Source organism: Cygnus olor, chromosome 1 (genome assembly GCF_009769625.2).
Source record: "Cygnus olor isolate bCygOlo1 chromosome 1, bCygOlo1.pri.v2, whole genome shotgun sequence".
Classification (NCBI taxonomy): domain Eukaryota; kingdom Metazoa; phylum Chordata; class Aves; order Anseriformes; family Anatidae; genus Cygnus; species Cygnus olor.
Window position 1 is genome coordinate 42235801 of NC_049169.1, and position 27834 is coordinate 42263634.

The 27834-nt window shown below is 38.4% G+C and overlaps 1 protein-coding gene across 5 annotated transcripts in view; it reads left to right on the forward strand.

Moving 5' to 3' along the window:
* The window catches only part of SYT1 (synaptotagmin 1), a 356060-nt gene that overhangs the window by 241587 nt on the left and 86639 nt on the right, over positions 1–27834 (forward strand). For all 5 annotated transcript variants that reach the window (XM_040553936.1, XM_040553955.1, XM_040553947.1 and 2 more), the window contains one exon: positions 19996–20180. In XM_040553936.1, coding sequence (XP_040409870.1) covers positions 19996–20180 — 185 coding nt within the window. The remainder of the gene's footprint in view (positions 1–19995; positions 20181–27834) is intronic.

Genomic DNA, 27834 nt, shown 5'->3' on the forward strand with positions numbered 1-27834 from the left:
TTCCTCCACTGACCCATGAACTGGAAAGCTCATATCCCTGCTCGAGTGTTTTCTAACTACTACTAACTATGCTACTAGTTGGACAAGAAACATTTTTGGAAGGAGTGTCAGAAAAATGTTGCATACAGCCCTGCAATGTCAATGGCAGTTAGCAAAGTTGTGTGTGACCTCAGATAAGGCCTAGAATAGAGACAAGCCAGGATAAACTTCAGTATTGCCAAGTTTAGAGAGAAGCCAAAGGAAAACTGGTTCCCGTGCTGGCTTCCAGAAACTTTTTTGCTGGCATGAGCTGACCTAACTTGAAGGCATGCGAGGCCAATTAAATCACTACTAGCCACTTGCAAATGATATGGCTGTCAGAAACCGATTTCATAAAGGGATAAAAGGGCTATCAGTCAAAACATAGTCTACAAGTTGGCCATACTTATATACTTTGACTGACAAAGTAGAGAGATATCAAATAGGGTTTAGTCTGAGGTGGTATTTTTAACTCTTCAGTGGTTGGATCTGGGGAAGCCACTGCAGAGACACTGGATTTCTAAGCTATCAGCAGTGAAATAAATGGCATTTAGCTCTGCTCCAGGGAAGGACTTACTCTTTCATCAAGTGTCACCTCTACATGATGTGCCTGAATAAATATAAGTATCCTCTTTTTCTTTAGTGGAGTCCTCTGTGACAGCACTGCCAATGTAGGTTATTTATGGGATGAGTTGAATGCTAGTCATAGCACAAAAATATTACCTTATAAGCTCACTGCATATTGCAGGTGATGGAAATTAAAACTGTACCCTTATTAAAGGACTATTGCCATAACAATGTAATATAAAGGCCTACTTTTACCCCTACCATCTGTGCTTCTCATACATTACATTGTCCCTGCATGTATCCATGATTCAGTTCTTCAGCTCCTCAGCTGAAGGGCAGGCTTCTCATCACCTAGCAGGTCCAGGAGTTTGTAACAAGTCTGATTAGAAACACTCAAACTGACATTCAAAATGAGCTGGAGCAAACTAGTTGCTGGAAACCTCGTTTGAGTTTTTACCATATCAGTCCTAATTTTATTATACTGCAGAGTGATGTGCTAGCAACAGTGATCAGAAAGTGAGGCAAATATTTGGAGATTTGATTCCGAGAGAGTTTGGGTAAATTAATACTGATTTTGCTGCTTTCCTTGGTCCTTGAAAATACAGCAAAGGCCACATGGGTTTAAGAGTCACAATTTATTAAGTACTGTGCAACTTTTAAGTCTGGAAGAAGAAACTTTGCACCAGTTTTACTATATTATTGTTAAAACTAATTAGTATCTTACTCTATCTTGTATCGTATCTGTTTTTTACAATATATAAATTACCATCTTATTTTTATGGTAGCTTAGAAGTCTGTGCTGATTTAAAGACAATTCAGAGGTGGCTGAGGTCTTCATACATTATAAAAGTAATTTGTCTTATGGGTATTATATATTAAGGTAACGGAGGAGAAAAGTACTACAAAATAATACAAGAGTGATAATAATAAAGATAATAAATAAATTAAAATACACAAACAATAAATAATGACTAGTAAAAAAATATTGAAGAGTAAAACAGGACCTGGTGCTTAGGGACATGGTTTAGTGGATGACTTTGGTAGCAGGGTGATGGTTGGACCAGATGATCTTGAAGGTCTTTTCCAACCTTAATCATTCTATGATTCTGAGTAAACGCAATGTCCTTAATGCAGTGCATATACAGCAACATGTTTTTACCACACTCTGAAAGCTAATAATTGCACTGAAATCAAAATGTGATGTAAAAATAACAGCGTATTTTACAGTCTCCTTTTCATTCCTTAAGTAAATGTATGATACATAGATAAAATATAACATTAAGAAAATCTAGATCTGAATAAAATTTCCCGTGTGTAAAGTTAAGTGCTTTTCCTTTCAAACTTTTCTTCATGTTGCATATTTAGGAGAAAGAAAACACAAGTTCTTTGAAGTCCTTCTTACCTCAAGGCTTTTTACTGTAGTGCACAGTTCTGTTAACTATCAGTGCACTTATTCACAGAGGGGTATATTAATTCTTGTGCACGGGCCTCTGTGATAGCCCATGCAGCACATAAACCCCACATTAATGTAGGTTTTGAATTATGAAAGATGCCTTTTGCATACTTCTACAGTGGAATAAGTTTTACACCATCATATAGAAAAATACCATGAAAATGACTGATTAGCAATCTCAGGCTGACAGTTCATTTGATAATTAGTAATGACTTACCAAAATATCCCTTTTCTGTGAATAGCTACACTTATAGCTACACTTCCTAGGTTTATGGAATGCTGTCAAAAATATCCAATGCTTTTTCCCTGTGTATTAGTAAGTTCACCTCCAAACCTAATCCTACAAACATTGTTCAGTATAGTTTTGCTGAAATTAATGGAACTGTTTACAACGGAAAGGACTCAAACCAGTGCTCCGCCTCTCCAGAAATATCAGATGGCAAAGAAAATTACTTTAATGGGACAATTTTCAGAATTTTCATCATTTAGATTTCTTTTTGATAATACAACCCTCTATGTACATTTTTCAAATAACAGACCCAATTTTCAGTGTGTGATTCATCTGTCTTCTTTATTGCTCTTTTACTTAGAGGTTGTATTTTCATTCTTGGAACTAATTGGACTGGCTAAAGAAATGCTGATAGTGTTGTCACCCATTTTATTATGTAATAAGGACAGTTGCTGAGGCACTATCACAAGAGGAGGAAGAACATGGCTTGCATCTTGCTCAGCTTATGCAAGTTTAACCCCTTGTATCTCACTCTCAGAGAAAAAAAGCTATGGGTTAGACTGCCTGGAGGCATTACTCATGCTTCTCACTGAGGCTGAGGCTGCAGTCCTCCGTGGGAGATCCAGGGAATCTGAAGATTGTTCTGTTGGAAATCTGACATAGATTCTGGCCTAAATGGGATAAAAAGCTCACTGTGTAGGGTACCAGACAAGAAAAGAGGTGTCCAGAACTCTACTCTCAAGCCTATTTCCATTTTTTTACAGTGAATATTACATTGAAAACGGTACAAAGAGTCACTTTGCTGGCATTTTAGGAGAGTGTCCTATCTACAGTATAATTACTACATGCTCTCATTCTATAAATCTTGCTCTAACATAAAGTGTTTCCTGAGTTTCCCAGGAATATAGGGCCTTGCCTGTCACACATGCTAGAATTCACCATTTTAGCAGTCTGGTGAGCCTTGAGAAAGAGAAAAAGAAGGAAAACAATGAGATCTGGAGAGCCCCTATATCTGTGTGGATTCATACTTGTGCACATCCATTTTTACACTCAATGCCTTCATACCTGTGGCTTTCTACAAACATAGCTATTTAAAGATACAATAAGATCAAGACAGTTTGGACTGTTTCTCTCAGGGGGTAATATGCAAAGTGTCTGTGTCTGCTTTATGGAAATACTTTGTGACTAACTTTTTGTAAAGATTTGCCCTCCTGACCTTCTTTTCATCCTTGTCATCTGGTTCGAGCATTTTTAAGACAGTTTTCTAGCCTGAAGTGTCTTACCTGAAATTTTGTGGGGGGAAAGAAGAAAGGTGAACTATTGGAATTCATTCTTGTACATTGCTCTCAGAGCCTGTAGAGTGTGTGCTGGGTGGAGGGTCATACACATTATTTTATTGCCTCATGGCCATTTTAATTCTCAATGCTAAAGTCGCTTATGGCAGAATTTCAGTTGTGAGCTTTAAGTTTTCATACTGAACACAGAGTCTGTGGAATGTTTATTTGCCAGGAAAAAAGAAGGGGGAAAAAAAAGTGATTCTGTTGTAAGAGTATTTTGAAAGAAATCTCCTGACAAGGTTTTGATCATGCCTGATTTTGCTGTGGATAGCTCATGTCAGTAACATAACACATCTGCAAAAGTGTTTTTTTGTAGTTGAGTTCTGCCTTAATAAGTAAGGCTGAAGGATGACTTATGGCTTGAAGCTTTTTTCTGTTTTCAAGCTGTATCATTTTGTCTAATGAAAGGCCATTACCTCCCCCTGTCAATCTGGCCTCCGTTGCTGTAGTAATGTATCTGTGGATACATTATCGCTGCTTCTGCTTCTGTGAATGAACAATTCCAAAGCAGCTACATAGAATTTATTTGCTGATTACTCACCTGCTATTAAAGTAGTTCCAAATAAAGTGAAATGGCAGACACTGCCTCTTGGTAGCTTTTTCCAACTATAAAAGGAATTCTGCATGTTATCTGCAGTGCTCAAGCTGCTTTACAGATGCACCATATTTAATTAGATTAGTTTTAATTAGACTACAGATGCAAAGTTGCATCTATGTATCACTATTAGTCTGTTTTGAGGCACTTTCAGCCAATAACAAACCACCATCTCATTTGCATTTATTTTAGTGTGTTAACCATTTGCCTGCTGGAATAATAACTGTGGAAGAACTTATATAATTTGCGTTGTTATTGCTGTGTGGCACCATACACAGAAAGTGAAGTGAAGTGAAGAAAGGGTATTGCACTGAAGAATTAATTCAACGTTAAATAAATCTTTCTGTGAATTCCATTTGTACTTATTTAAATTCCTTTAGAGTGCTTATTTTCCAAGACAATCTTGTGAGCTTTGGACTTTATTGATTGCTCTTCTACCCTTAATGTTTGTTTTCTTTATGATCTTTTCATTTTTATTTCTTCATGCTTCACAGAGCCCATTTTCTTTTGCTGCCTTTCCCTTTCTATTCTGAGCTTAACTCAGTTCTGAGGAGACAGAGGATTAATTGTTCATTACTCGTGATGCTACAGGTTTGAAACAATTGTCGATTAGCTATTGCAAAGTTTTTATTATCAGGAGAGAGCACAGCTGCTTCTTTAGTTAATGACAGAATACTTGCGAGAGAAACTGGAAACTTGGGGCAGAAGCCTCACTGGGCAAAAGTCACCAAGACAGTGGGCATTGGCTTCAGCAGAATGATTCTTTTACCCTCATTTCTTATTCCAGCAGAGATTATTTTCCTATGTTTAGTTATAGCATTCCCTTTTCATTTTTATTTCTCCATTTTGGCCAAGCTTCAGATTAATCACTGCATGCTCAATTGTGTTTAAACAGGGACAGAAGTAAGAACTCTGATATGTACTTTTAAGAGTTGATAATTTTTCAGCCTTTTTGATCAGTAGCAATGAAATGAATCCAATGAGAAGAATGTAATTTAATTAAATGATTTTAATAAACGGGATGCACTTTGAGCAAGGAAAGGATGCAGGAATTGTTAAATAGCAATAAGAAAATGTGCCATCTAGAGCAGCTGCTAAGGTTGACTATAAATACTAGGAACAAAATATTACCAGAGTGAAAATATTCCAGTCTCAGGAGAGAAACGTACTATAGGCATGGGGTTAGGTTGACTATGCTCAGATTTTAGTGACATTCTTTGAAATCCCTAAAACAAGTCACAGGTCATTTTCTCCTGGCTTTCCTTCTTTAAAAGGAAAATAGTACGTATCTCCCTTTATGCCAATTAGCAACTTGTCATTCAGAAGGCACTTTAAAGATAAAACACAATGAACTTGGAGTTCTGTCATCCAGAGGACAGGACTATAGATCCAAGTTTCCTATAGAACTTTTGCGTCAGACAGTGATGATCATTTACTGAAGCAAAAGTCAGACAAGAATGTTGAATAATTGATTTTCAGAGCTGGTGTAAGGCTCTGATTCCTGTTTCCTTTCCAATGAATAGAAGATGCTGGTAACATTTAAGCACTGAGTTTTCAATATGCCCTTACAGGGATGCTTCACTTAGTGAAGAAAGTCTGGCTTGGATGTACCTGTAGGATCAATCTGTGCTGAGCACACTCAGTGTCAATAGGACACTACATCAGGAGACAGAGGAAGAGGATGCTTATTCTGTCAATGGAGCTTGTTCAGTTAGATCCCATAAGGGATGTAAGTGCCTAGAATGTGTCTGGTTTTCATTTGAGCAGTGTAAGGCAAAACTGACACCTAGTGCAGTTAATCAAAGGTGGACTCTGATACTGAAAGAGGGGATTTATTTCTTTCTGTCATATCCAGGAAAAAAATAAAAAAAGGAGAGACTGACATAATTTAAGAACAGCTTGCAGCCTGCATTCAGCGTTACATGGCTGGACTTCAAACTCAGCACAGGTGGGAGTCACGGGGTCTCAGAACAATGAAAAGCCTCACAGGCTGGCTGTCCAGCAGCAAGCCAGATGCAGGGGTGAAGATGCAGGGTTTCTCAGAGCAGCAACTGGTTCATCTGTCCACTTAACACAGGATGAAAAATTCCCCTTTGAAAGACAGATGCCTGCAGCCCTTTTTGGGGGGTAATAGGGGGATAGGAATGGAAAAAGTCTGAGTCTTCTGATACTCCAGTAGCACAGCTCTCCTCTTCTTATATATTGATCTGAAAGTCAGACTGCTCCTCCAGGAACTGGAGAGACTTAGATTAAATTCCTTCATCAAGCCGGAAGCTATAATGGTTGACAGTACTTTTAAATTATGTTGAAATCACGGCATTGTGTACAAAATAACTCAAAATATAGGCCACACTGAGAGGGGAGAAAGTTTTCCTCTTCCTGTTCTCCACATTGCTAAATTTTAGAAGCAATCACCAAATAGAATACAGGCGTTGATGAAAAGGGTCTTCTTTTTTATGGTTTCTGCTCTGTGCCAATGCTTCTTGCACTGTCATACTTCACCTCAACTTCTGTCCAGTTTAAAAAAAAAAAAAAAAAGCAGATAAAAATACTTGGATCAGATTTTTAGGGAGAGTTGCTGTCTTATGAGACAAACTGATAGTAGTTGTTGTTGCTGATAGCCAGTGATATTAACAGGACAAAGTAAGCATTGGGCAAACTGCCTGCTCTAATCCACACTGGATGAGAACATTTTATGCTGTCCTGCAGGATGGTATGCATGCTTAGAAAACAATCCTTTCCAGGCTTTTTTCAGATCCACATCATCCCCCTGAACTAATACTGCCAACTTAGGTTTGCAGCTGTAACATACGTTCATGGCCTAGTTGAATATAGGGGCTGACTAAAGCTTGTGCAAATTAATTATTCAGGCTAATTAGCAGAAGACTGAAGCACAACATGAGAGAAAACATATTCCAGGCTTGCTAAATTAATAACTTCTAACGTTGCTAGATTGCAAAGTCAGAAGCACAGCACCAGTGATGGGTGTGTTGTACTTGCGCTTTACAGAAGTAAAGATAAAGGATACGAGAAACAATTTGCAGATAGTATTAAGGAAATCTGGATTAAGAGATCAAAATGCAGTCTGCAACTATTTCCTTCTACAGACCTGACAGACTAAATCCATACATTAGCCATATGGTTTTGCTGCAGATTTCAAGATACTAACATGAAATTCCAAACATACAAACAAAAGTTATGTTCTAGTTTTCTCCAGCAAACTGGCCACTTTTCCAAGAAAAGCACCTTTCTTGGGCATGGCAAAAAGAACAGCTATGGGTAGCTTTCAATTCCTGCTAAGAACAATTTAAACTTGTCTCAGACTGAACAAGGAGTAAGGACAAAATGACAGTGTAGTATTTAAACAATGTGTTTTGGAGAGGATTGTGACCTTACCTCAGTGGAATAAAATTTCAACTTTTGTATTTACGTAGACCAGAATAAAAAGACTCCGAGTTGCCATCCTAAAAAGGATAGCCTTCCTTCTTAGGGAGCATAAGTCCAGATTTGATTAGAGCTATTAATGAGGTCAAATGATGCTTTTAGGCTGGTAGCTAATGTAAACCAAATCTATTTATCACTTTGGCAGTGGTTCCTGCAACAAAGTTAATGACCATTACCACATTGCTAGTTAGCCAATCAGGAATGGTGCTTTTTGTGCAAAAAGGCAGAAGCTAGTAATCAATCATCATCATCCTCATCATAATAGTGCTGCTAAATGAGCTTCTGAAAAAGAAGAGCAACATGGCTATTAACCTTAACTGTATCTCGAAAATAGATTTCTTCCTACGAAGGCTACTCCTGATATGTGGGTTGCAGCCTTGATAGCTTCTTGCAAAATAAAGGAGGTCGAAATACTAGTCAAGTGCTCAACCCATATTAAGATTCTTTGTTCAGTCTTTTAAAATAAAACTGAACAATTAAAGAGAAAGATCAAAGTCTACAATTTTTTTAAATAGCAGGTGAAACCATTTTGCCTAATAGACTTGAGTTGTATACTGTCAGTGAATAATGAAATTAAACTTTTTTTTTTTTAACTGTATAAGTGTCTAATAACATACAGGTTCCACCAAACTGTATCTTTATAATACCTTCTGATTCGCATCTTCATATTGATAGCCATGTGTCGGTAGAACAGACTTCTGCAAAAGCTGTTGTGCATATTCACATCAGTAGTGTTTTCTTGGGAGGTTGGCTCAGCCAGGAAGGACTGAAGGAAGTTACCTTATACATTGCTTGTTGAGGCACAGGTGAGGAGTGCAGTGGCAATGGCTCTCTCTTGTCATCCCAAGGCTTGGGATGGCTGGGCTATTAGTACCAACTCCCTCCAGATTTGCAAAGCTGGTACAAGTAGCCTGATCAGCAATACATAGAGATTGTGAAAATTTTCTAGCAAGAATGCATAGGGAAAGTTTGGGACCATTCAGTCCTTCAGCGCACACAAGCCCAGGCAGTCTGACAGGCTGTTCACTCCAGAATATCTCACCTAATTGCCCTCCATCTCACGATGCCGTGTCACCCATACAACATTCCCAAAACACCTGCAGAATGGCTGGTTTGCTCTCTGCCTTTTGCTGAGTGTCTTGGGAGCGCCTCGCCAACAGAGGTGCCTGCCAGGAATGCTCTCCCACATACCCTGCACAACCTTGTCCCATGCAAAGATGAGATACACAGCCACGGCCAGCCTCACTTAGTCCCACCAGGGTGAGCAGGGCCAGGCAGGGTGTAGAATTGCACCCGTCTTGGATCGTCTCCAAAATCAGTTCTAATGTGAGCCTATACCTGAGGTGCATCAGGGCCTCAAGCACTGGAAACACCTTCTGGAAAAGTGTGGAGCCACAGACTAGACTGTGTTGAAGAGCTGTTGAATGTACTATATTTTTACTTGGGGCATTCGTATTACGAGCTGCTCTCTGCCAACTGTTTTCATAGATGCCTGAGTGCCTGGAGAACAATTTCTGTCTTGATTTGAAGCTTGATCTGGAAGACCAGAAAGGGCCACAGTTGAAATCTGGTCCTTAACAGCATGAATGTGCGACAGGGGTGGTTCAGGCTGGGTGTTGGGAAAAGGTTCTTCACCCAGAGGGTGGTTGAGCACTGGGACAGGTTCCCCAGGGCAGTAGTCATGGCACTGAGCCTGCCAGAGTTCAAGCAGCATTTGGACAATGCATTTGGAACCAGGAGTTGAACTCAATGGTCTCTATGGGTCTCTTCCAACTTGGTATATTCTATGATTCTATGAAACCTGGGTTGTCTGGTACTAACTGCTTCTGCCTTGAGAATGCAGCCAGCTCAGGCACCCATTTTGGAGGGTCCCAGCCGAAGAGGGTCTCTTGGTTTTCAGTGCCATTTGTTCAGGGCCCAGTCTTAGCCATAACCTTGGCCAATGGCAAGCCATGGAGGTGCCAGGCTGGCTGGCTAGCTGTGTGCCACCCAGAAAGAGGGCATTCATGTTGTGGGTGGACAGGATCCTAGGAGGATCTTGTTGAGATAATAGAAGTGGTTATTTTGCAATGGCTGTGCACAGCGGTGTGCTGGGCGATGTGCTTGGATGGACTGTAGCTGGCAGTGTACAAGCCTGGTGCATTCTTGTAGGCTGATGTGTGGTTAAGGCCCTGGCCCTTGTGAGCAATTGGTTGAACCGAGATGCCCATGTACCCGCCACAGGCTTGGAACCTTATGCTGCAAAGCCTCTCAGGCCAGACTGCCTTCTTATTTCATCTGTGTGCACTGCTTAATCTGGTGAGGCATTTCTTCTGAGTCGGTGCCTTTAGGCACTACCCACACACAAATGAGTGTCTATTAATAATGATAATATTTAATGAAAGAATCTTGTTCAAAGTTATATCTGTACATTTAAAATAACAGATCAAGAAATGCAGGCATTCAGTTAATTTCATTGGATATACACTAATGCCCAGCAAAAGAAATATGTTTTTATAGATACATTCTTGTCACAGAAGAAAATATGGTTTCTCAGACTAGCAATTACTGCTTACATATTGCAAGTGGCCTAACATACAGAAAAAAAGTATATTTAAAAACAAAGCTTTAATTCTATGTGGAAGAAGGAGATTAGTTTTTTTGTTTGTTTGTTTGTTTGTTTGTTTTTATAATTGATTCTTTAGAACTACAGGTATGAAATTAATTTTTTTAATCATTCTGGACATTATATGAAAAAGTTCCCAAGCCTATTAGAAATTAGCCTTTCTCACTGCTTATTTTGCTTAAGCATGCAAATATTTTCCTGCTGAAGTGATTTACAAAAAATGAAAAACAACAGCAAAGGCTTTTATATCTGAAAGTATTAATCAATTTTAGAAATAAACCATTTCCATGATTCTTGACTGCAGAATGCATATGTTTCTTGAATAAGTGGATGGCAGATGGCATATATGTGTACACATATATATGTATATATATGTAAAGGTAGTACATTCTACGCTGTGAATGAGTCTTTTTAACCTGTCTTAATCTTATATATCTGAGGGGAAAAAACAAGTTTATCCCAGGCCTGTTCAAGGGCTCGATAAAAACAGATATATGAACCTGCTTAGCATCTGTTCAAAGTCAATAATACAGCTCTACCAGGCTGTGTGATGGATAGAGGCAAAAGATCATGTCCTAAGGGAAATTGTGTCATACTTTTTATAAACAGAAAGAGTTTGCTTATTTACAAGTTAGAAATACTTTGCATTTTGACATTTTGTTCTTACTAAACATGGAAAGGTAGTAAATTTCACTGAGAACTTCACCATCATCCTCAGGAAGGGAATCTTAAAAAGGTGACAAATGAAAATCTGAACTAGCAACAAAGCTGAGGAACAGGAGGATTGTTTCAATGGGTAAAGTCATCAGTTTGGTATGGATGAGAAGTGAGTAAAGTCTGTTTACCCCTTGCTATCCCATACTTTTGTGCTTTGTCCGAGTGTATGGATTCTGGACACATTATTGCTGGCTGGATAATAAAATGGCAGGAATGAGGGAAAAAATATTGCTTTTAAAGTTTTCAATAAGAAATTAAAATTTATTTTCAAAGTAGTACATTGTGACAAATAAAATTTCAGTCTCTATGTTTATTTTACAGCTCTATAGTTATAAACCAAATTGAGTTTTAAGGGCCCAGACACCCTGCAATCCTGGAGCAATTTCATGTCACTGCGCTTCCCTGCTGGCAGGAGCTGCTCCGAAGCTGGGTGGGAAGTGCTGTGTCCCCTTCTTTCCTGCAGCTTCACTGTTTTTGCATGGAATAGCCATGCAGAAAACCTGGAAGTAGTCCTCTGGCTTGCTGCTTGAGAAGAAGTGAGGTGGAAGAGGTGCTGTAACGGTGCAGTCAAGCTCCAGGCACCGGAGGAGGTGATGTGCGAGAGACATGCTGGAAAGGTTGCAGCTCTGAGAGCCTGGAGCAGAGACTGAGGGCACCTGTGGTGTCACACACGGCGCTAGGCACTAGTGATTTAGTGTGCTGGAGGGCTTCCTTGTAGGCGTGAGTTTGTGTTGTGTTCAGGGGAGCTGGGGGCCACACGCTCCGGGGTGGTGCTTGAGGTGCATCCTGAGGCTGATGCTGTGCCCCAGGCCACTCTCTGGTGTGCCTCTCTTGCAAAGAGCACGTGGCATCCTCCAGCACATTGCTCCCCACAGTTGCCAGGTGCATGCCTAGGACCTGCTGCTGACATGAGCTCCACTGCTGGAGCGAGGACGTGATACTGGAAACACGCAGCAGATGAATCTGCTGTTTTTCCCTGTGCACCATACTAGTCAGTAACGTAGATTGATGCACCCACAGTGTCTTCTATATGATGCTAACCAGTCATTTTATTGTCTGTGCCTTAATGTCTGCATCTCTGCAGTTCACATATTACCTACCTTATTTATAAGACAGTTTGTGATCTACCTATGAAAGATGCTATAACTGAACCATTTTTATTTGTGACCTTCTAAATGAATATTATATCTCAGTAAGGAATAAAACTGGTAATTACTTTCAGTAGGAACTTTCACTAGAACTTAGTGTATAACTCCAATGGTTGACAATTCTGTTAGCTGTAGTTCTCATTTATACCTGCATGTAACGTTTCTACGTGTTAACAGACCATTGGCATAAAGACAGATAGTTTCTATAATTTCATGTTGTCAGAAATCATAGATCTTCTTTTTTTTTAAGATGACATTATACCCTCATAGCATTTCCTTTGTTGGCAATAGATTTTTTATCTAATTTTGAAACTTCTAACATTGAACATGTACTATGCATGACTAATTCTGGTATGCAAGATATGTGATTCCTCTTTTGAAAAATGAAGCACAACCCTGCTCCTCATTTGCAGGGAAAGCCTTGAAAAAGTGACACAAATACATTCCCAAGTGCTCAAAAACAAACAAAAAAAAAGTAAGGAAAATGAAACAAAAACAGTGTTCATTGCATGCAATGAATGAAATCAGCTAAGAAAATCAAATATACATAAGCATAATTGATTTTTTTCCATCAATTTCATTACTTTTGAGTCTTATTCTCTTGATTTCCAAGTCTTCAGATTGATACGACTGGAGTATTTTGTCCATTAGCGAATTCTAGTTTGAAGTCAGAAGCAGTTGCATGACTTTTTTTTTACTGTTCTTTTCCTTCAAACTATCAATCAAAATTTGAAGTGCAACACGCAGTATGTGTCACAGGAAAAGTGAAATGCTCTTTAACCAGAAAATGCCATTGTCCACATGATGGAAAACAGTCATCTCAAGCTTCTGCAGATTTGTTTGTCAGTGTTGAATATTAGCCCCATGAGTTAATTTGTGCCTTCTCAGGGAAGTATTTGGCCTCAGCTGGTGTTGGTACATACACAGTTTTTGGAACGCCTTCAGCAAACCTGTCTGGCTTCCAGGTCCAGTTCGAGGCTCCAGTTTTCTTCATCTTCCCCAGCTGCTGAGTGTGTTTAGTGCTTTCTCTGGCAATTATCTAGAGCCTGAATTCATTTATTTTATGTTAAAAGCTTTATGGCAGCAGATATAATGAACTGATAGGAAGCATCAGTCTAAAAATACTATCCACTTGATTAGAAAGCGTCTTCCACCAAGGTTTTTTCTTTCTCTACTCCATTTTCTGTAGCAAGTGACCTAGAGGCTTTGCTGGACAGGGGAGGCTGGTCTATTTGTCACACTGGCCAACGCTGCAGCCCTTCACAAGGAACATGCTGTGCAGAAGGGGGCTAGGCTGCTGGTTTCTCCTCTGGTCTGCTGCATGCCAGCTCGGGGGACATGTTGGAGGCAGTGGGGATATGGGTCTCATGCAGAGGGTGATGGGCAAAATGGCTGTATTTTCCCAAGGAAGGGGGAGGAAGCAACCAGTGGGAGCTGTGGAAGGATGGAAGGGAGGTGACAGCACCATGTCGTGGTTCCCAAGGACTGTGTCCAATTGCGGCTGAGCTGAAGGCAAGCCTGAGAGAGTGGCTCAGACCAGCAGCAACACAGGCAGCAGAGGGGAAATCTGTTTTAACATTTTTTTGCTTTTATTCTATTTCATTTTGAGTTTGAGAGGAGGTAGTCTGGTTAACAGAGGAGCTATTTTTGTTTTAGTATTTATTCAGATGAAACCTGACACTTGAGCTTGAAAGCCTTTGTGATCTCTCTGAGGTACTTCCGTCAAGGAGACATCTCAGCAGCTTTGCTGCCCCACCATCCTGTCTCACCTGGAGACTCCCTGGCTTTACCTTCTCCGCCATGTACCTCAAGAGACAAGGAGCAGAGGAGCTGATGAGACTGAGCAGTGAGGAGCTGAGGGCGAGAGGGAGCAAAATATGTAGGAAAGAGGGAGAGAGGGAGAGCAACAGAGACAAAAATAGTTCTGTTCTACAGAAAGAAGATACGCTGTTTGGTAAATGTGTTTTACCACAATGCACAACTGCCATGCATTCTAAAAGGTGAATTAATACTACCAATAATAAATTCAAGTGACCTGAAAAGTCGAATAATAGGTGTGGGTTCACCTTCAGGTTAATATTTTAGTCATTTTATGTATTTTGACTTCCAGCTTAGGGAGCATGCAGTAGGTACATGTGGTGTTTGAGTGACCCAAGCTCCTCAGCTAAATTTATAGCAATGTCTAGGATTACTGCTAAATTCAATGTCAGTTTATTTGCAAAGACATGAATGTTTAACTATAAGAAGTCAAAATAATTTCACATGAGGATATCTAACAAAGAAGCTATAGGCATAAGTATATTCGGTGGGTGAAGCCCATGTAATCAGTACCCTTTCACAAAGTGTTTTGCACATAGGGAACTTTCACTGTCAAAACGCATATCTCTTATCTCAGTTAAAGCCTCAGTATCTCCCATAAACTATTCATAGAGATAGTATTATGTAACAGCACATTGCTCAAAAAATAGAAAAGGGGAAATGCAGCATGAGAGCATTTGTTAAGATATTTAGTAGAGGTTCCTTCTAGTGATGAGTCAAAGCCATTATCTTGAACCACATAAAAAATCAGAGATAAATTTAAGTGAAAATAGTGTTTTGCTAAGATGCTGTTAAAGCAAGGTTTCATATATAAGTGTTAGGGGAGGAAATGTAGCTGTATATACCTGAAGGTTAGCATTTAAATCATTATTTTTAAGTATGTATTTGCAGTTTTTCTCTGCCTCCTTTACAAATCATTCTACCATGTATCAGCGTTTCCTTTCCTATGCATTGATCACCTTTGTATTTGTTCTGCTATGAGTAGTGGTATCTATTACCTTGCTTTTAGTACATTTTCTTTTTTTTTAAGTAACTTCTAATGAAAGTCAAATTGGTTCCCAGAATGTGGCCCCTGGTGAGTTGCTATACAGAAAGTCTTAATATGGCTATATATTATTTTTCCTTCCTGATAAGAAGCAGTAAGTGGAAAAAAATAGTACAGTTTAATAAATAAAAACTGCCAGTGCTCTCATGCTCAGGCTACCAGAGATTTAGCCTAACGTGATGTGCTTTACATACAACTACGTGACAGTTGCATCTTCTGGTTAAGTAGCATTCCCCCTCTGAAACATAGATTATTAATATGTATCAATTGCAACATGCCATGGGCCTCCTTTGTACAATAATATGGAATCTGCCATCATCTGATAGTCCTTTGCTATCACAGTTTAAATGGGGCTGCTTAATTGCTTAATTGCGAGTTATCATTGGACAGCATTCTTGGTATGGAAGTCCTCACTTTTTAATTCAGCTCCTCTCTTCATTTTTTTTCTTGACCTCTCTCTTTAGATTCTTTTTTTAAGTTAATGAAATTTCCTGTGACATTACACACAGAAAGAGAGGAAACTTATTAGGATGAAGGGTTTTATTCTCTTTTATAAACTGCAGCACTTTGATTCTGTTACACATTTTGTGACTACCCTCTACTGTCTTTCCTCTGGAGTCAAATGCCCTCTGAGGCATTTGATAATTTTAGATCACCTAACGGGAATGTCAGTTTTAGACCCAAGGCCTATACCCCTCCAAGCTTTTTGTGTAAGGCTAAGTAAGGATATCTTTGCATAAAGGGCACAATTTGTAGCTCTTAAATCAAGTAACTCGGTAAAACATCTTTTCCTTTGAATCTAATGTATTCAGTGGAACAAGATTTGATTACAGGTTGGAAGACAAGCTATGTTTAGTGCAGTGCAATAGAAGCAAATCTGTGGTGTGAAGCAGTCAGTCCCAAGGACCCAGTACCACATTGCATGCTTCATGTAATGCTTCTGACTAGGTTTGCTCATATGGGCATGAGTGCCTTTTTCATTAGGGCAGCTCTGGGAGCCTATATTCACATTATTTCCATCATGCCCTCCCAGACCATGCACACCATGAGTTCAAGCACAGTAAGTGGGGATGGCCTGGAGATCTGCCTCATCAATCCCTTCTCAAGTCCAAAGTGAGATGATAATATCAGTGCACGACAGCTGCCATATATATGAAATGGTTACAGATGCATCAAGTGACCCACAATATGCATACAACACTGGCTGACCTTAATGGTAGGAAACAACATTGAAGAAAACCTCACAAGTCCTTTAGCTGCTTACATGTCTGACTGATGTTCAGCATGAGTGAAGGATGCAGTATTGGTACCAAAAACATCTCCATTATCAACATAATCCTAGAGTTTATTCTGGTCAGGAAAAAGCTTTCATGTTCACTGCAATTTCCTTCTACTCCACTCTTGCATTTCTTAGTTAAGTCCTGGAATGTACCCTGTTGGGACTGGATCGATGCTACTAATTCAAAACTTTACTCTTAGTAGCTATGCCACCTTAGCAGATCCCCTCCAATAGATTTGTCTTTAAGAGCCTTGTAGAATCACCAAATCATGTAGTGATTCATGACAACGTCTTCAAGATAAGTATTCTGTATTTGTCCACGGGAGCAGAACAAAGAAAATAGCACTGAAATACCAGAAAGCTTATGCACATATTAATTATACTTAAACCTATAGCTTTTCCTTGATAGCTTGGTTAAGTATTGCTTGTTTCAAAGCACCCCCTTGTGCTGGTACTTGGTAAAACAAATTGTACCAGTCGCTTCTGGCTCTCTGATATCTCTCAATCCCTTGGTCAGAATCTGTTTTTTGTGTCACCCACCCCCGTTCGTCTGCTGCAGAGGTGTTTTGTTTAATGGATTATGTCCAAAGACCCACTGAGGTTTCAAACTACACTATTGAACCTGGTCAGCCTGGTTTAATATAGATGGAGGTAGTATTCAAACTGTAGATTCCCTTTGCTGTCCATTTAAACACTAGGAAAATGAAATTATTTGAAAGTCTTGCTTATGTGCGAGAAAGTTCAACCATAATTAATCATTATGAAGCTCTAAAGTAAGCCAATCTACAACACCAAATTCATATGCTGTCCATAAAATTTTTATAGATATTATTCACAGTTGGTATGCCAAAAAATTAAGGACTGCAGATTTGAGTTTTCCAAAGCTATAGTGACATTGGTCACTTCATTCTGGACTGTCCACCCTGAGAACACTTTATACAAAACTAATTTTTAGAAACTTATTGCTTTCTGGAATTCAAGATCTTCTGGCAGTGTCATGAATTGAGTAGAACCTTCAAAGTCTTTAATAATTTTGGGACAATAATAATAATATTGGATTTTTAATAATTTTGTATAATCTTGACTGTGTCATGTAAAAATGATTAACATTTATTTAAATAATGCATTTGAAAGACAACGAGCATCATTTCAAAGTTAACAATAACTGTATGTTTCACTTGTCTTAAATCTAGCATGTACGTCCCCTGCCAGCAGTGTTAGATTCAGCAATGTCTGTTGGAGGCAATGTTCTGCTGAGCCATCTCCTTGACAGAGATAGTACACTTTTATTGGGGAAAAAATGTTCATTCCTTTTTGCTTTTTCAGTCTTGAATGCTGAAGGCATTTTTGAAAATGTCCAGATTTTGGGAAACCCCAAATTTTTATCATTTATTACTTGTGCTTTCTGTAATAAAAAGGTAGTATATTTTCTTTGAAGAGATAATGAGGAATTATGCATAATTTTTGGTGTCTCAGATATTAATTTGGTGTTCCTTTAATTGCATCACAAGAGCTATTGGGTGACATTAAATTACAAATAGACGAGAGCAGGCAATACATGATAAAAAAGAAGCTGAGGTATCTGCAAGTGTTTAAAATGCTCCCCAAGGCACCCTACATTGTTCATGCTCCAGAAAACCAAGGCAACAGTGCCAGAATACCACTTTGCACAATAGTTTCAGCACATAGGCATCCGAACTCACTACCTACACAAGTTTTTTCATCTGTAGGATGTGTATGTATATATCCTATTAACACCCACATTCCCTGTCTCAATTCCTTGATTCTCCTAGCTTACCTGCATTAGCTGTGCCCCTCCTCTCTTTCCTCCCACAGTGCCATCCCGCCCCAAACCTATCCCATACTGCTGCTCCCCATGTTCCCTCACATCATGCTTTGAGCACTCCTGACAAGGCAGCAAAACAAATAGCTGGTAAATTTAGGCACATCATTCATTTCATATTGTCAGAACTCCTAAGAATTAGCTCAAATATGAAGTACAGTGTTATATAAATACAATTTCAAAGGCCAAGTGTCTAGTGCAGTCTAGGCACATGCATGAAGTTTAAATTTGAAAAGAATACACGTTGCCTCTAAAAGGCAATGCTTTCACATTTGTGAGTGTCAAATGAAAAAATAAAATTTAGTAGGAGAGTCAGTTGTGCTACGAGGAGTTATCACACCAGATCTGAAGTAAAAATGAAATCATTAGTGCATGAAATACAGATTTTAAGATGTGATAAGTGCAGATATAATGCAACTTTTACTGCAGAATTGCTGCTGCTGACTCCATAAAATACATCTCATAAACAGCTGTTAGTCTGTTCACTCTTTATCTTTTAACATTCATTTGTTTAGTAATCAGTTCTCATTTGTTCTACATATGGTACATAGCTTCCCTTTTATAGCAGCTGCATTTAATGAACATTTGGATGCACAAAAAGTATTACAGAAATTATTGTTTAACTCTTTTTCCTACATGATTTTTGTATCTGTCACTAATAACATTTGAATAAAAGTTAGAAATGTGGTCATTAAACTTAGAGTAGGGAAGGTTTAGGTGCTTTGTCCTCTTTCTGAACTGGTAAATTCTACTGGAATTTCCAGTGACCATTCTTCACACTCTGCTTAGCTTCTTTAAGCAATTAATTTTCTCTATTTATGCTGTCCATTCACTTCTGTGATTCACTGATGTCAACATGTCAAATTTTATTCACTCTTCGGTTTTGCTCTGTATCATATTACAGACCTTTACGTAAAACAGTGAGAAAGTAACTTACAGACCTGGTAGAGTGTGTTTAGAGATTTTAGAAAATGACAGCTTAAATATTTGAAGCTTCATTGGGTGTTCAGGTTAAATGTGAGCATCAGTGGTCATTAAAGCTGAGTTGAATGAAGACAATTCCCTCCTGGACTACTTGTGTTCAAGTTAATTCATTTTTTTCCAAAACTCTGATTTCTAACAAGACCATTTTATCATAGTAAGTATTCTGTATTATTTATTCATACTACAGCTGTGTCCAGCATCCTGGACTGAATGAAATATCTGAACTTTGAACTATGCTTTTCTTGGTAGGAAACTATAGGTGAAAATATACTTATGTACTAAAACTCTGCTAGTGTTAGGGCATGATGACTAATAGCATAAACGCCCTTGGTTTGACAGTCCTGTGCCCTTGGTCAGTGTTTACTGGTGGCCTCGACCTACATCTGTTGTGAGGAGTCTGTGAGTCTGTCAGGTACAGCAATGGGCAGAGGAGAAGGGCTCTTCATCAAAACTTGACTGCTTGGAATGGATGCTGTTCTGAAAACAGGAAAGTCCCGGTCAGTTCCACCCTATTCAGCCACAATACAATGCCAGGTGGGTTGTGGAGATGATTAAAGAAAGAAGCAAGTGATTGCCTAAATGTGCCAAGCATTTTACAGATTTGCACAGTGTAAATATTTTGGACATACTGTTTTCAGATGGTCAATTAATCAAAATAGCTGCAAGTTAGTTTGATCTGTGTCACCAGGCACATAAATAGATAGATGAGTTAAATTGGCATTGTGTGTGCAAATGCTTGCTTGGGAGAAGTGTACAAATGATGACAGCGTATTTTAGAACGAATTTCAGGTATTTCTGCAAGGTATTTTCTTTGCAAAAGGCTTAGCTGTGAAAGAAATGTGCTTGTTTCTAAATTTAACCCTACTAACAGTTTACCACTTTCTTTTTGTGTGTGTTTCTTTTTCTCTTCCAGTGCCACCTTGGGCCTTAATAGCCATAGCCATAGTTGCAGTCCTATTAATCCTTACCTGCTGCTTTTGTCTCTGTAAGAAATGCTTGTTCAAAAAGAAGAACAAGAAGAAGGGAAAGGAGAAGGGAGGGAAGAATGCTATTAACATGAAAGATGTTAAAGATTTAGGGAAAACCATGAAAGACCAGGTAAAGTACCTCTCCTTTTCTTCAATTCTTGAGTTGTATTTGAAGGATGCGTCTACAAAAATGTTTTGTTAGTTGCCTTAATAGTGGCTTTGTGAAGAGGAGACTGATTGTCAGCATCTCCTCAGTCGTATCACAAAAAATGAATATGGGTATGGCATCACTGATAAAGCAGTCAGCCAGTTTCTCTTCTCTGCTAAAAAAATGAACAGGAGTGTAGTGACTCATCTGGAAGGGGCAAGTTTATTGACAGTATCTTGGCTGTCCCAAAAATGCAGTAAATGTGTGCAATTTTCAACTGTCCTTTTTCAGGACTTTGACCAAGACCAAGTACAACATTTGTATATCTTTCTAGCAGTGGTTCAGAGCATCAATGATAAACAAACAGATCTGTACTCTGAATCTCTTTTTACACAAAAGCATAAGTTCAACTGAGAAACAAACAACGATATAGAGGAGAAAATGAGAAGCATAGAAACAAGGAAAAACAATCAAAAAGAAAGAGCATGGGTCATTCAGCACAGTGATGCTGGGAGATTTTGTATTAGAGAGGAGGAGATTAAAGATAACAGAACTTGTAGCTGTAAGTCAATGGAGTAACTTGGAGGAAGAGATTAGCATAATGTCCTTTGAGTAGTATCATTTTCATGAGGGCAAGAAAACTTGTCATTTAGATCTGTTTCACGCAAGAGAAGCAGAAGGTTACAGGACCTAATCCTCAGTGCCACAGACTTAATTAATATGTTCCTGAAAGAAAAAATATAAATATATGTATATATATATATATATATAGCCAGGGTTTTAGTATTGTCCTTCCTGATGATTCTGCTGCTAAGAATTCATAAGGAAAACTGTTAAGAATAAGCAGAAGAATGGGGAAATAATAAATGTGAAGAATTCATGTGTCCTTAATGCAATGCCATATTTCCTAAGCTAAGACAAAGGGCTGCATTTTTCAAACAGAAAGTTCTGAGGAGAGTTAGAGAACTGCTTTGCAAAACCTCTTCAGTAGGAGACTATTGTAAAGATATTACATGTGTCTGTGCTTCCAAGACCCTTTGTAAGATTGAGCCAGAGCAAATCAGAAATGCTTATCCAGCCAAAGAGAGAAGATAAAAGCAAGGTAAGGAATGAGTAGTTCCTTCAATAAGCTGGACACAATTTAGTGTGTGAAGAAAGCTGGACTGAAAGCAAGTTGATTAGTACAAGCTAAATCTGGGAACCTCAGGACTAGTGTCATTAGATCAAGAACAAGGTCCAAGAAGAAAACCGTAGAGTACAGTAGCTAGGTGAACAGAGCAGACCAGAACCAGTGGTGGGATCCCACTATACAGTGATGGAGCAGCAATGGATAGAGCTCATCACCCAGTCTTCAAGAGTCTTGGAACAGGTTAGCACAATTCTCCAAGTATGTGAGATATGATAGGAGGAAAGCAAGAAAGGTGGGTGAGGAGACCTTACAAGTTTGATGGCCAGCTGCTGCTGGATCACCTTAGTGGAGTGTGAAATGAGCTCAGGTAAGGGGAGGAAAACAATGGATACACTTCAAAGGTGCAGAGCTATCAGAGCTATATCAAGTTTCCAACATCACACAAGAGGGCAGTTTTTGTTGTTGTTGCTAAGTGGACAGTATGAAAAGAAAAATACTAAAAATTCAGTTGTTTTTTACCTGTTCATACTAGTTAATTGCAATAGCCACTACTGAAATGTTAATATATTAGACAGTAGTTAACTTTTCTAGATTACACACTACACCAAACTTTGGCGAAATTCATTACTTTCAAGCTGTATGTATCAACATTTTGTAGTGGCCATTGTACACACTGTCAGCATTTGAGAGGCAAAGGAAAGAGTGAGGCTTAATCTTACACTACAGCTAACAAAGGTCATACCAGTTGTAGGTTCCAGGTGTAGTCATGTGTCTACAGCCAGTAGGAAATACAAAGCAGATTTCCCTACAGCCATCCCAGATTGTCTTACCACAACTCACAGACTCCTACAAAGGCAAAGAGAGCAAGTGGACAGAGTCCCTTGCATTCACACTGCAAGTGGACCACTTCAGACAGCACCCAGGTGCACAGTTTCAACCTTGGTTCCACCAGGAGGAAAGATGTTTTTCATATGTCACAGTGGTGTATTGAAATGCAAAACTCCCAAGTTAGACACAAGGCAAATCCGTACCTGAAAACAACCTCATTAGAACACAAGATCACTAATGTAGATGCACCTGTTCCAAGTTCAGGAAGATTAGTGAGGTTGAGCTCAGAAGACAACAGAAATTTTGGGTTCTCCTTTGAAAAAGATTTTACTGATTTTGTTTTCTCTATATGACAAATGTGAAACCTCTTTTCTTTAAGCACCTTGGTTTAGGATTCAAGAATTCCTTGTATTGGACTTATAGATATTGTTCTGGTTATTGTTATTAAGTAATTGTGAGATATTTCCCCACAGCCACGCATGGAAAATCATATCATCAATTGTTGGGTCACCCTGGGCTACTGTTAGCCAACTTCTTCCCATTGAAGCAAGCATAATTTGGAAGAACTCTTTGATTATGTTTGTGGAAAAAATCGTTGTGACATTTGTTGTATTCTACCAATGTTACTAATGATACCAAACCTAACACTTTGTTGTAGGATAAATAATGTACAATTTGTTGGTTGATATTTATGTGGAGTTTTTTCCGTATCATTTAAGACCACTGTTGCACTTACAATATATTATTCAGTGTTTTTAATTATATTTGTTAGGACCTGGATAAATGACCATGGGTTCTTGGAAAATAAATATTTTAAATGCAAAATTGTATTATGTAATTAATATGGAGTTTATTTTTCATGGGAAAAAATGATAAAAAGATGAATCATGGTTTCTTATCTGTCAACAAAGATGGCTCAAACTTTGAAATGTTACATAATTATTTCAAGATGATTCCTTTCAAAATATTCTGTATAGGTATTTAATTATACTTTTGCCCAAATATTTTGCAATTTAACTAGCATGGTTTGTTTTGCACAGTTAAACCTGAAGATAGAATCTCTGCTGATGTAAATGTCAGACCCTTAATAAGTGAATGCATCACCAAGTCTCCAGCCAACCTTCCCTTTCACTGTCTGGGATTTCAAAAACAGGCTACTTGAATTAGCCCTTTAAATTCTTACCTAGCAGTCTGGTAGTGTACAGATTTTAAGTCCTTGGCATTCAATAGTTTTTAGCAACGTAATTCGTAATGTTTGAATTTTTTGCTATCTTTTCTTTCCAATTGTTTCTTCTGATAGTTTAATCCTGAATTATCAGTGCATGCTGAGCTACAGGCAATCTTAAATGTGCAATATTTCAGTAAAGAGAAATGAACCACGTTAGAGGTTCTGCCATAAAATGGAAAGGATTAAAAAATAATAATAATAACTTTCTTTATAAAGGGCAATGTACAGTACCAAAGATCTGAAATGTCGTCAAAAAACAAAAAGCTTAGTTGTCATTGTTAGGCCTGAACATGCAAGTGCTAATTACCTGTTGCCTTCAGCTGAGAGTACATAATAGCAATTGATAGGCACTTGGCATCTTGCAAGATCCTAGTTCCCTAGGCACACAGAACTTGAAAGGGAGCAGCATTTGGCAAATTGAAAGTATCAGCCTCTGGAAGTATAATTTCCATCTTAGCCTCGTTTCATTTGTCAAAGAGAACTTCTCCCTTACTTGTGCCCATGCTGACCTGCACATCCATGCCAAACCCTTATAGATCCATATAGCTTGACATAAGTAAAGATACTGCAAATTTGGTTGCAGTAAAGTTGGAGAAGAGATAAAATAAAGATTAGGTTTTCAATCTTTAAACACAATTCTACTGCAGGCAGTGGTTACTTATTCAAGTAGAGCACACAGCTCCATCAAGGGCTAGGGGGAGGGCATGATTCCTTCTGGAGAGGCAAATTATTATAATGTACTACTGTGAAAAGGTCATTTCTCCGTGGTTTTTACTAATGTTTGTATGTGGATGTTTTAATTTTTATTTCTTCCTTCTATGTCCTCCTTGTCTATGTTGTGTCTCATGACTGTTCTGGATTGTCACTTGCGGTAGGTTTATTTCACTATTTGGACGCACCTAGTCTAAGGCTCTGATACATATAGTCTTCTGACAGTGCTGGCTCCTCAGCTGAGATTTATATGTAGTAGCTTTGGTACACACATCAAGAAGCTGAACCAAACTGATTGGGTATTTTCTCGATGGGAGGCTAGCAGAGGTATAGAGAAAAGAGGTTGTCATTTTTTCTTTAGTTAAAATATTAAATCAAACTGTACTAGAAAGCTCAAGTTTAAAATTGATAGGCACCTAAAAATAACTTGCTAGTGTTATTTCCTTCTTGTATAAATGTCACCATATCAAAAGTAGACAAAAGCAGTATGTATTTTTACTGTCTTTTTCTTAGTGTCACTAAAATTATTGGTACTTCATGAAACTTATTGTGGGCTCTCCTATCATCTCAGTACAGTGCACATGCTTTAAGTTCTTTATACACCATGGAAATGCTTTAAGTGGTCTTACTGCAGATTTCTGTTGGTGCACCTGAGTGACTACTATTGCTAGTGTTTTTATGAGATCTTTTCACAATTTTTATCTTTGTAACTTTCCAGTCTCTGCCATGCCTCCAGTAGGGCTGCCACTACTTTTTCCCTTAGGAAAATAAAAAAAAAATAAAAAAAAATAAAAAAAAAAAAAAAAAAAAAAAAAAGCCCCAAACAGCCAGCTCTAGACACTATTCTTGCTGCTGAATTATTGGGTCTGAATTTAATGCATTGATACAGCAAAATTCTTGCTTAAGCTCAGCCTGTGCTGAGGAAAGGAATAGACTTAATCATTTCAGTCATGAACAGCAACACTGAAAAATTAGTAAAATTTATCCCTGTTGCTTGGAGAATAATTGCTGTGGTTGTCTGTACCTTTTATTAGGTCACAAAGCATTTGTAGAGAAGGTGATTTAATATCTCAGTCATTCTTCATTGCATCAAGGTGAAACACTGTCACTAGTGAAAGATTTTTGTTTTACAATGGATGTGTCTGTTAGGCGAAAGAGGAGACTTCATATCAGGTATATGTACTATACCCTGGAATATATAAAGTATGTTCTTGACTGTGCTGCTGACTTACTGTGGCCTTCAGTCTATCACTGATTTCTCTGTATGCTTTTTTTCCCTCTATGTAGGCCTTCCTTTCCACTGGGGTTATGTACTAACTTCATCATAACTTCATCTGTTTAATTTTCGTGTATTAATAGCAGGGAAATTATGGGGCATTATAAAGTAATATGATAGTGAGTGCTGCAATTTCACTCAACCAAACTTCAGCATGTAATGATTTTCTTTGAGTACTTCACCTTTTGATTTTAGCTGTTGAGCAGTAAACACCCTTCCCCTCATAGAAACAAAATACTGAAGGGAAAAGCTTTTTAACGTTAGGTGCTCTCAGAAATGTTTCAAAGTAGTGTGTTGACCGGTGAACTACCAGTGAAGAAGATACCAAAAATGAAGTTGGGGAAAATCTGAAACAAATTCCAGAGAGCCTGGATTTCATTTGAGGGAACCCAAGCCTTTATTGCAAGATATAATCCAATGGGATCTTCTTGGGGGACAGCAACTCCATTGCTGGTCTTTTCTTCTGCAATGTTTGCTTGTGTGTTTATTTGTTTTCCCTGTTGAATGCCTAGAGAATAGTCAGTGTATTTATTCCACGGTGCTGTCTGCCAGTCTCATCAAGCTAATTCCCATTCTATTCCCACTTGTTGGCATCTTCAGCCCATGCTGACATTAATGTTCACCATGGCTTATCCATAATGCAATGAAGTATCTCCTATTCACACTCAGAAAGACAATATGTGCTTCAGATCCAGTACAGTGCAGAAAACTAGTCAAAAATAAAGTGAACAAGTCATTTTTCGAAAACAAGAACAATAACTATACTGTAATAGTCAAAATGGGTTGATTGAGCCCCATTTGTGTATTAATTCAACCTCAGGCTTGAGCAATCATCCTGCTTTTTTTTTTTTTTTCAACACCTGTCTCAGAAACCAACTGTGCAGGATGCATAAAACTTCCTGAAAAATGTGAAAGCAGAATGTTTATGAAGATACAGTGCTATATATGAGTGTTTGTGTTCTGCAGGGTTTTCTGCAATACTTTTATTTAGCTCAGATTTATATTAGACTTCAGAACCTGGAAATTATGAAAGCAACAGCTGTGAGCCACAAGTCTGGGCTTATTTGCATTCCTATCTCTTCTTCTCAGCCATTCCCAACAAGACATAGAAGCTTGCTTTGCCTGCTTCCTTAGTTTCTTTTTCCTCCTTTTTGTCCTGTAAAATAATTAATTACTTTTATTGTAACCTATTGTAATGTTAGAATGATATGAAGATATGGATCCTACTCATTTTCTTACATGTCTTGTTTTCTATACTGAAGGTCTTGCTACTGGAAGCTTCCATAGTTAAAACGGTTTTTTTCTTCCATTTTCTTGATTAACAGACCAGGTTTTGAACTCTTTATTCAAGACCAGAGTCTGCAGGTTTCTAATGAATGGTGTCTAGGAAGTATGCAATTATTCTGTAAATTAAGTGATTTGAATCAGACATTTACCTGTATCTACTGATTATATGGAGAGCTAAACTCTTACACTAAGTGCCTGAAGTTAGCAGAAATGAATAACCTACAAAAGGAACAGCAGTTCATATCAATAATGTGTACATTTCAAAACCTACTGGTGTTTTAATTCCTTTAAGCAAAGGAATTTATTGTTTACAAACAAAATAGTGGATAATAGGTATAAATAGCAGAATAACCTTAAAGCATGAGAATATCTTGGGTCTTGACAAGGTACTGTTGACAGGATGGTCAAAGATTATCTCTTTTTATGCAAATAAGCCAAAAGGACAGTTCTTTGCCAGCTTTTTCTTCTGTATGTCAATGTGGCATCCAATAAATCATGTCTGGCTATATTTAGATTAATTTTCACTGTTAAATAGATGTAGCACTAATTATATAGTATGACAAATTTCTCAAACAGAAATAAATTTAGTACTCGGAGTGGTCCTCCCATGCCCAGGATCCAACTCTATCCCAAAGCATGTTTCCATCTGGCCCTTTGCCATTCATTTGGGGAGGATGAAGAACAATTGATTGAGCAGCATGCACTGGCCAAGCAGCCTAAATCTGCCTCCTACTCACAGCCTGCTGCTTAGCACAACGAACCACTGCCATATGGGAAGTGGGGGCAGAGCATGCTAGCGTACTTGCAAAAACGCTTGCTTCTTTTTGTACATGCACATGGGCCCTGTGTTCAAAGCACAGCCCTGACCCACCGGGTGAACTTCCAAAATAGGCCCCCAGGTTGAGATTGACTGCATCTCTTTTCAGCAAATAAACACTGTCTACAAGAAAAAAAAAAATGATTTGGGGACTTAGTTCCAACTTTTTGCTGTATTCCTCCATTGAACCAAAAGTAGTAAGTATTTCAGTACCCCAACAATTCAGGGAGCACTTAAGCTGAATGTGATGGCCTTGTGTCATCAAGCTCCTAAAGAAAGAAAGCCTTTGAATAATCCAACAGACCATTTAAAACCTGGATAACAAGCAAGGAAGTAATGTTAAGGCATCGCATGCTGGAC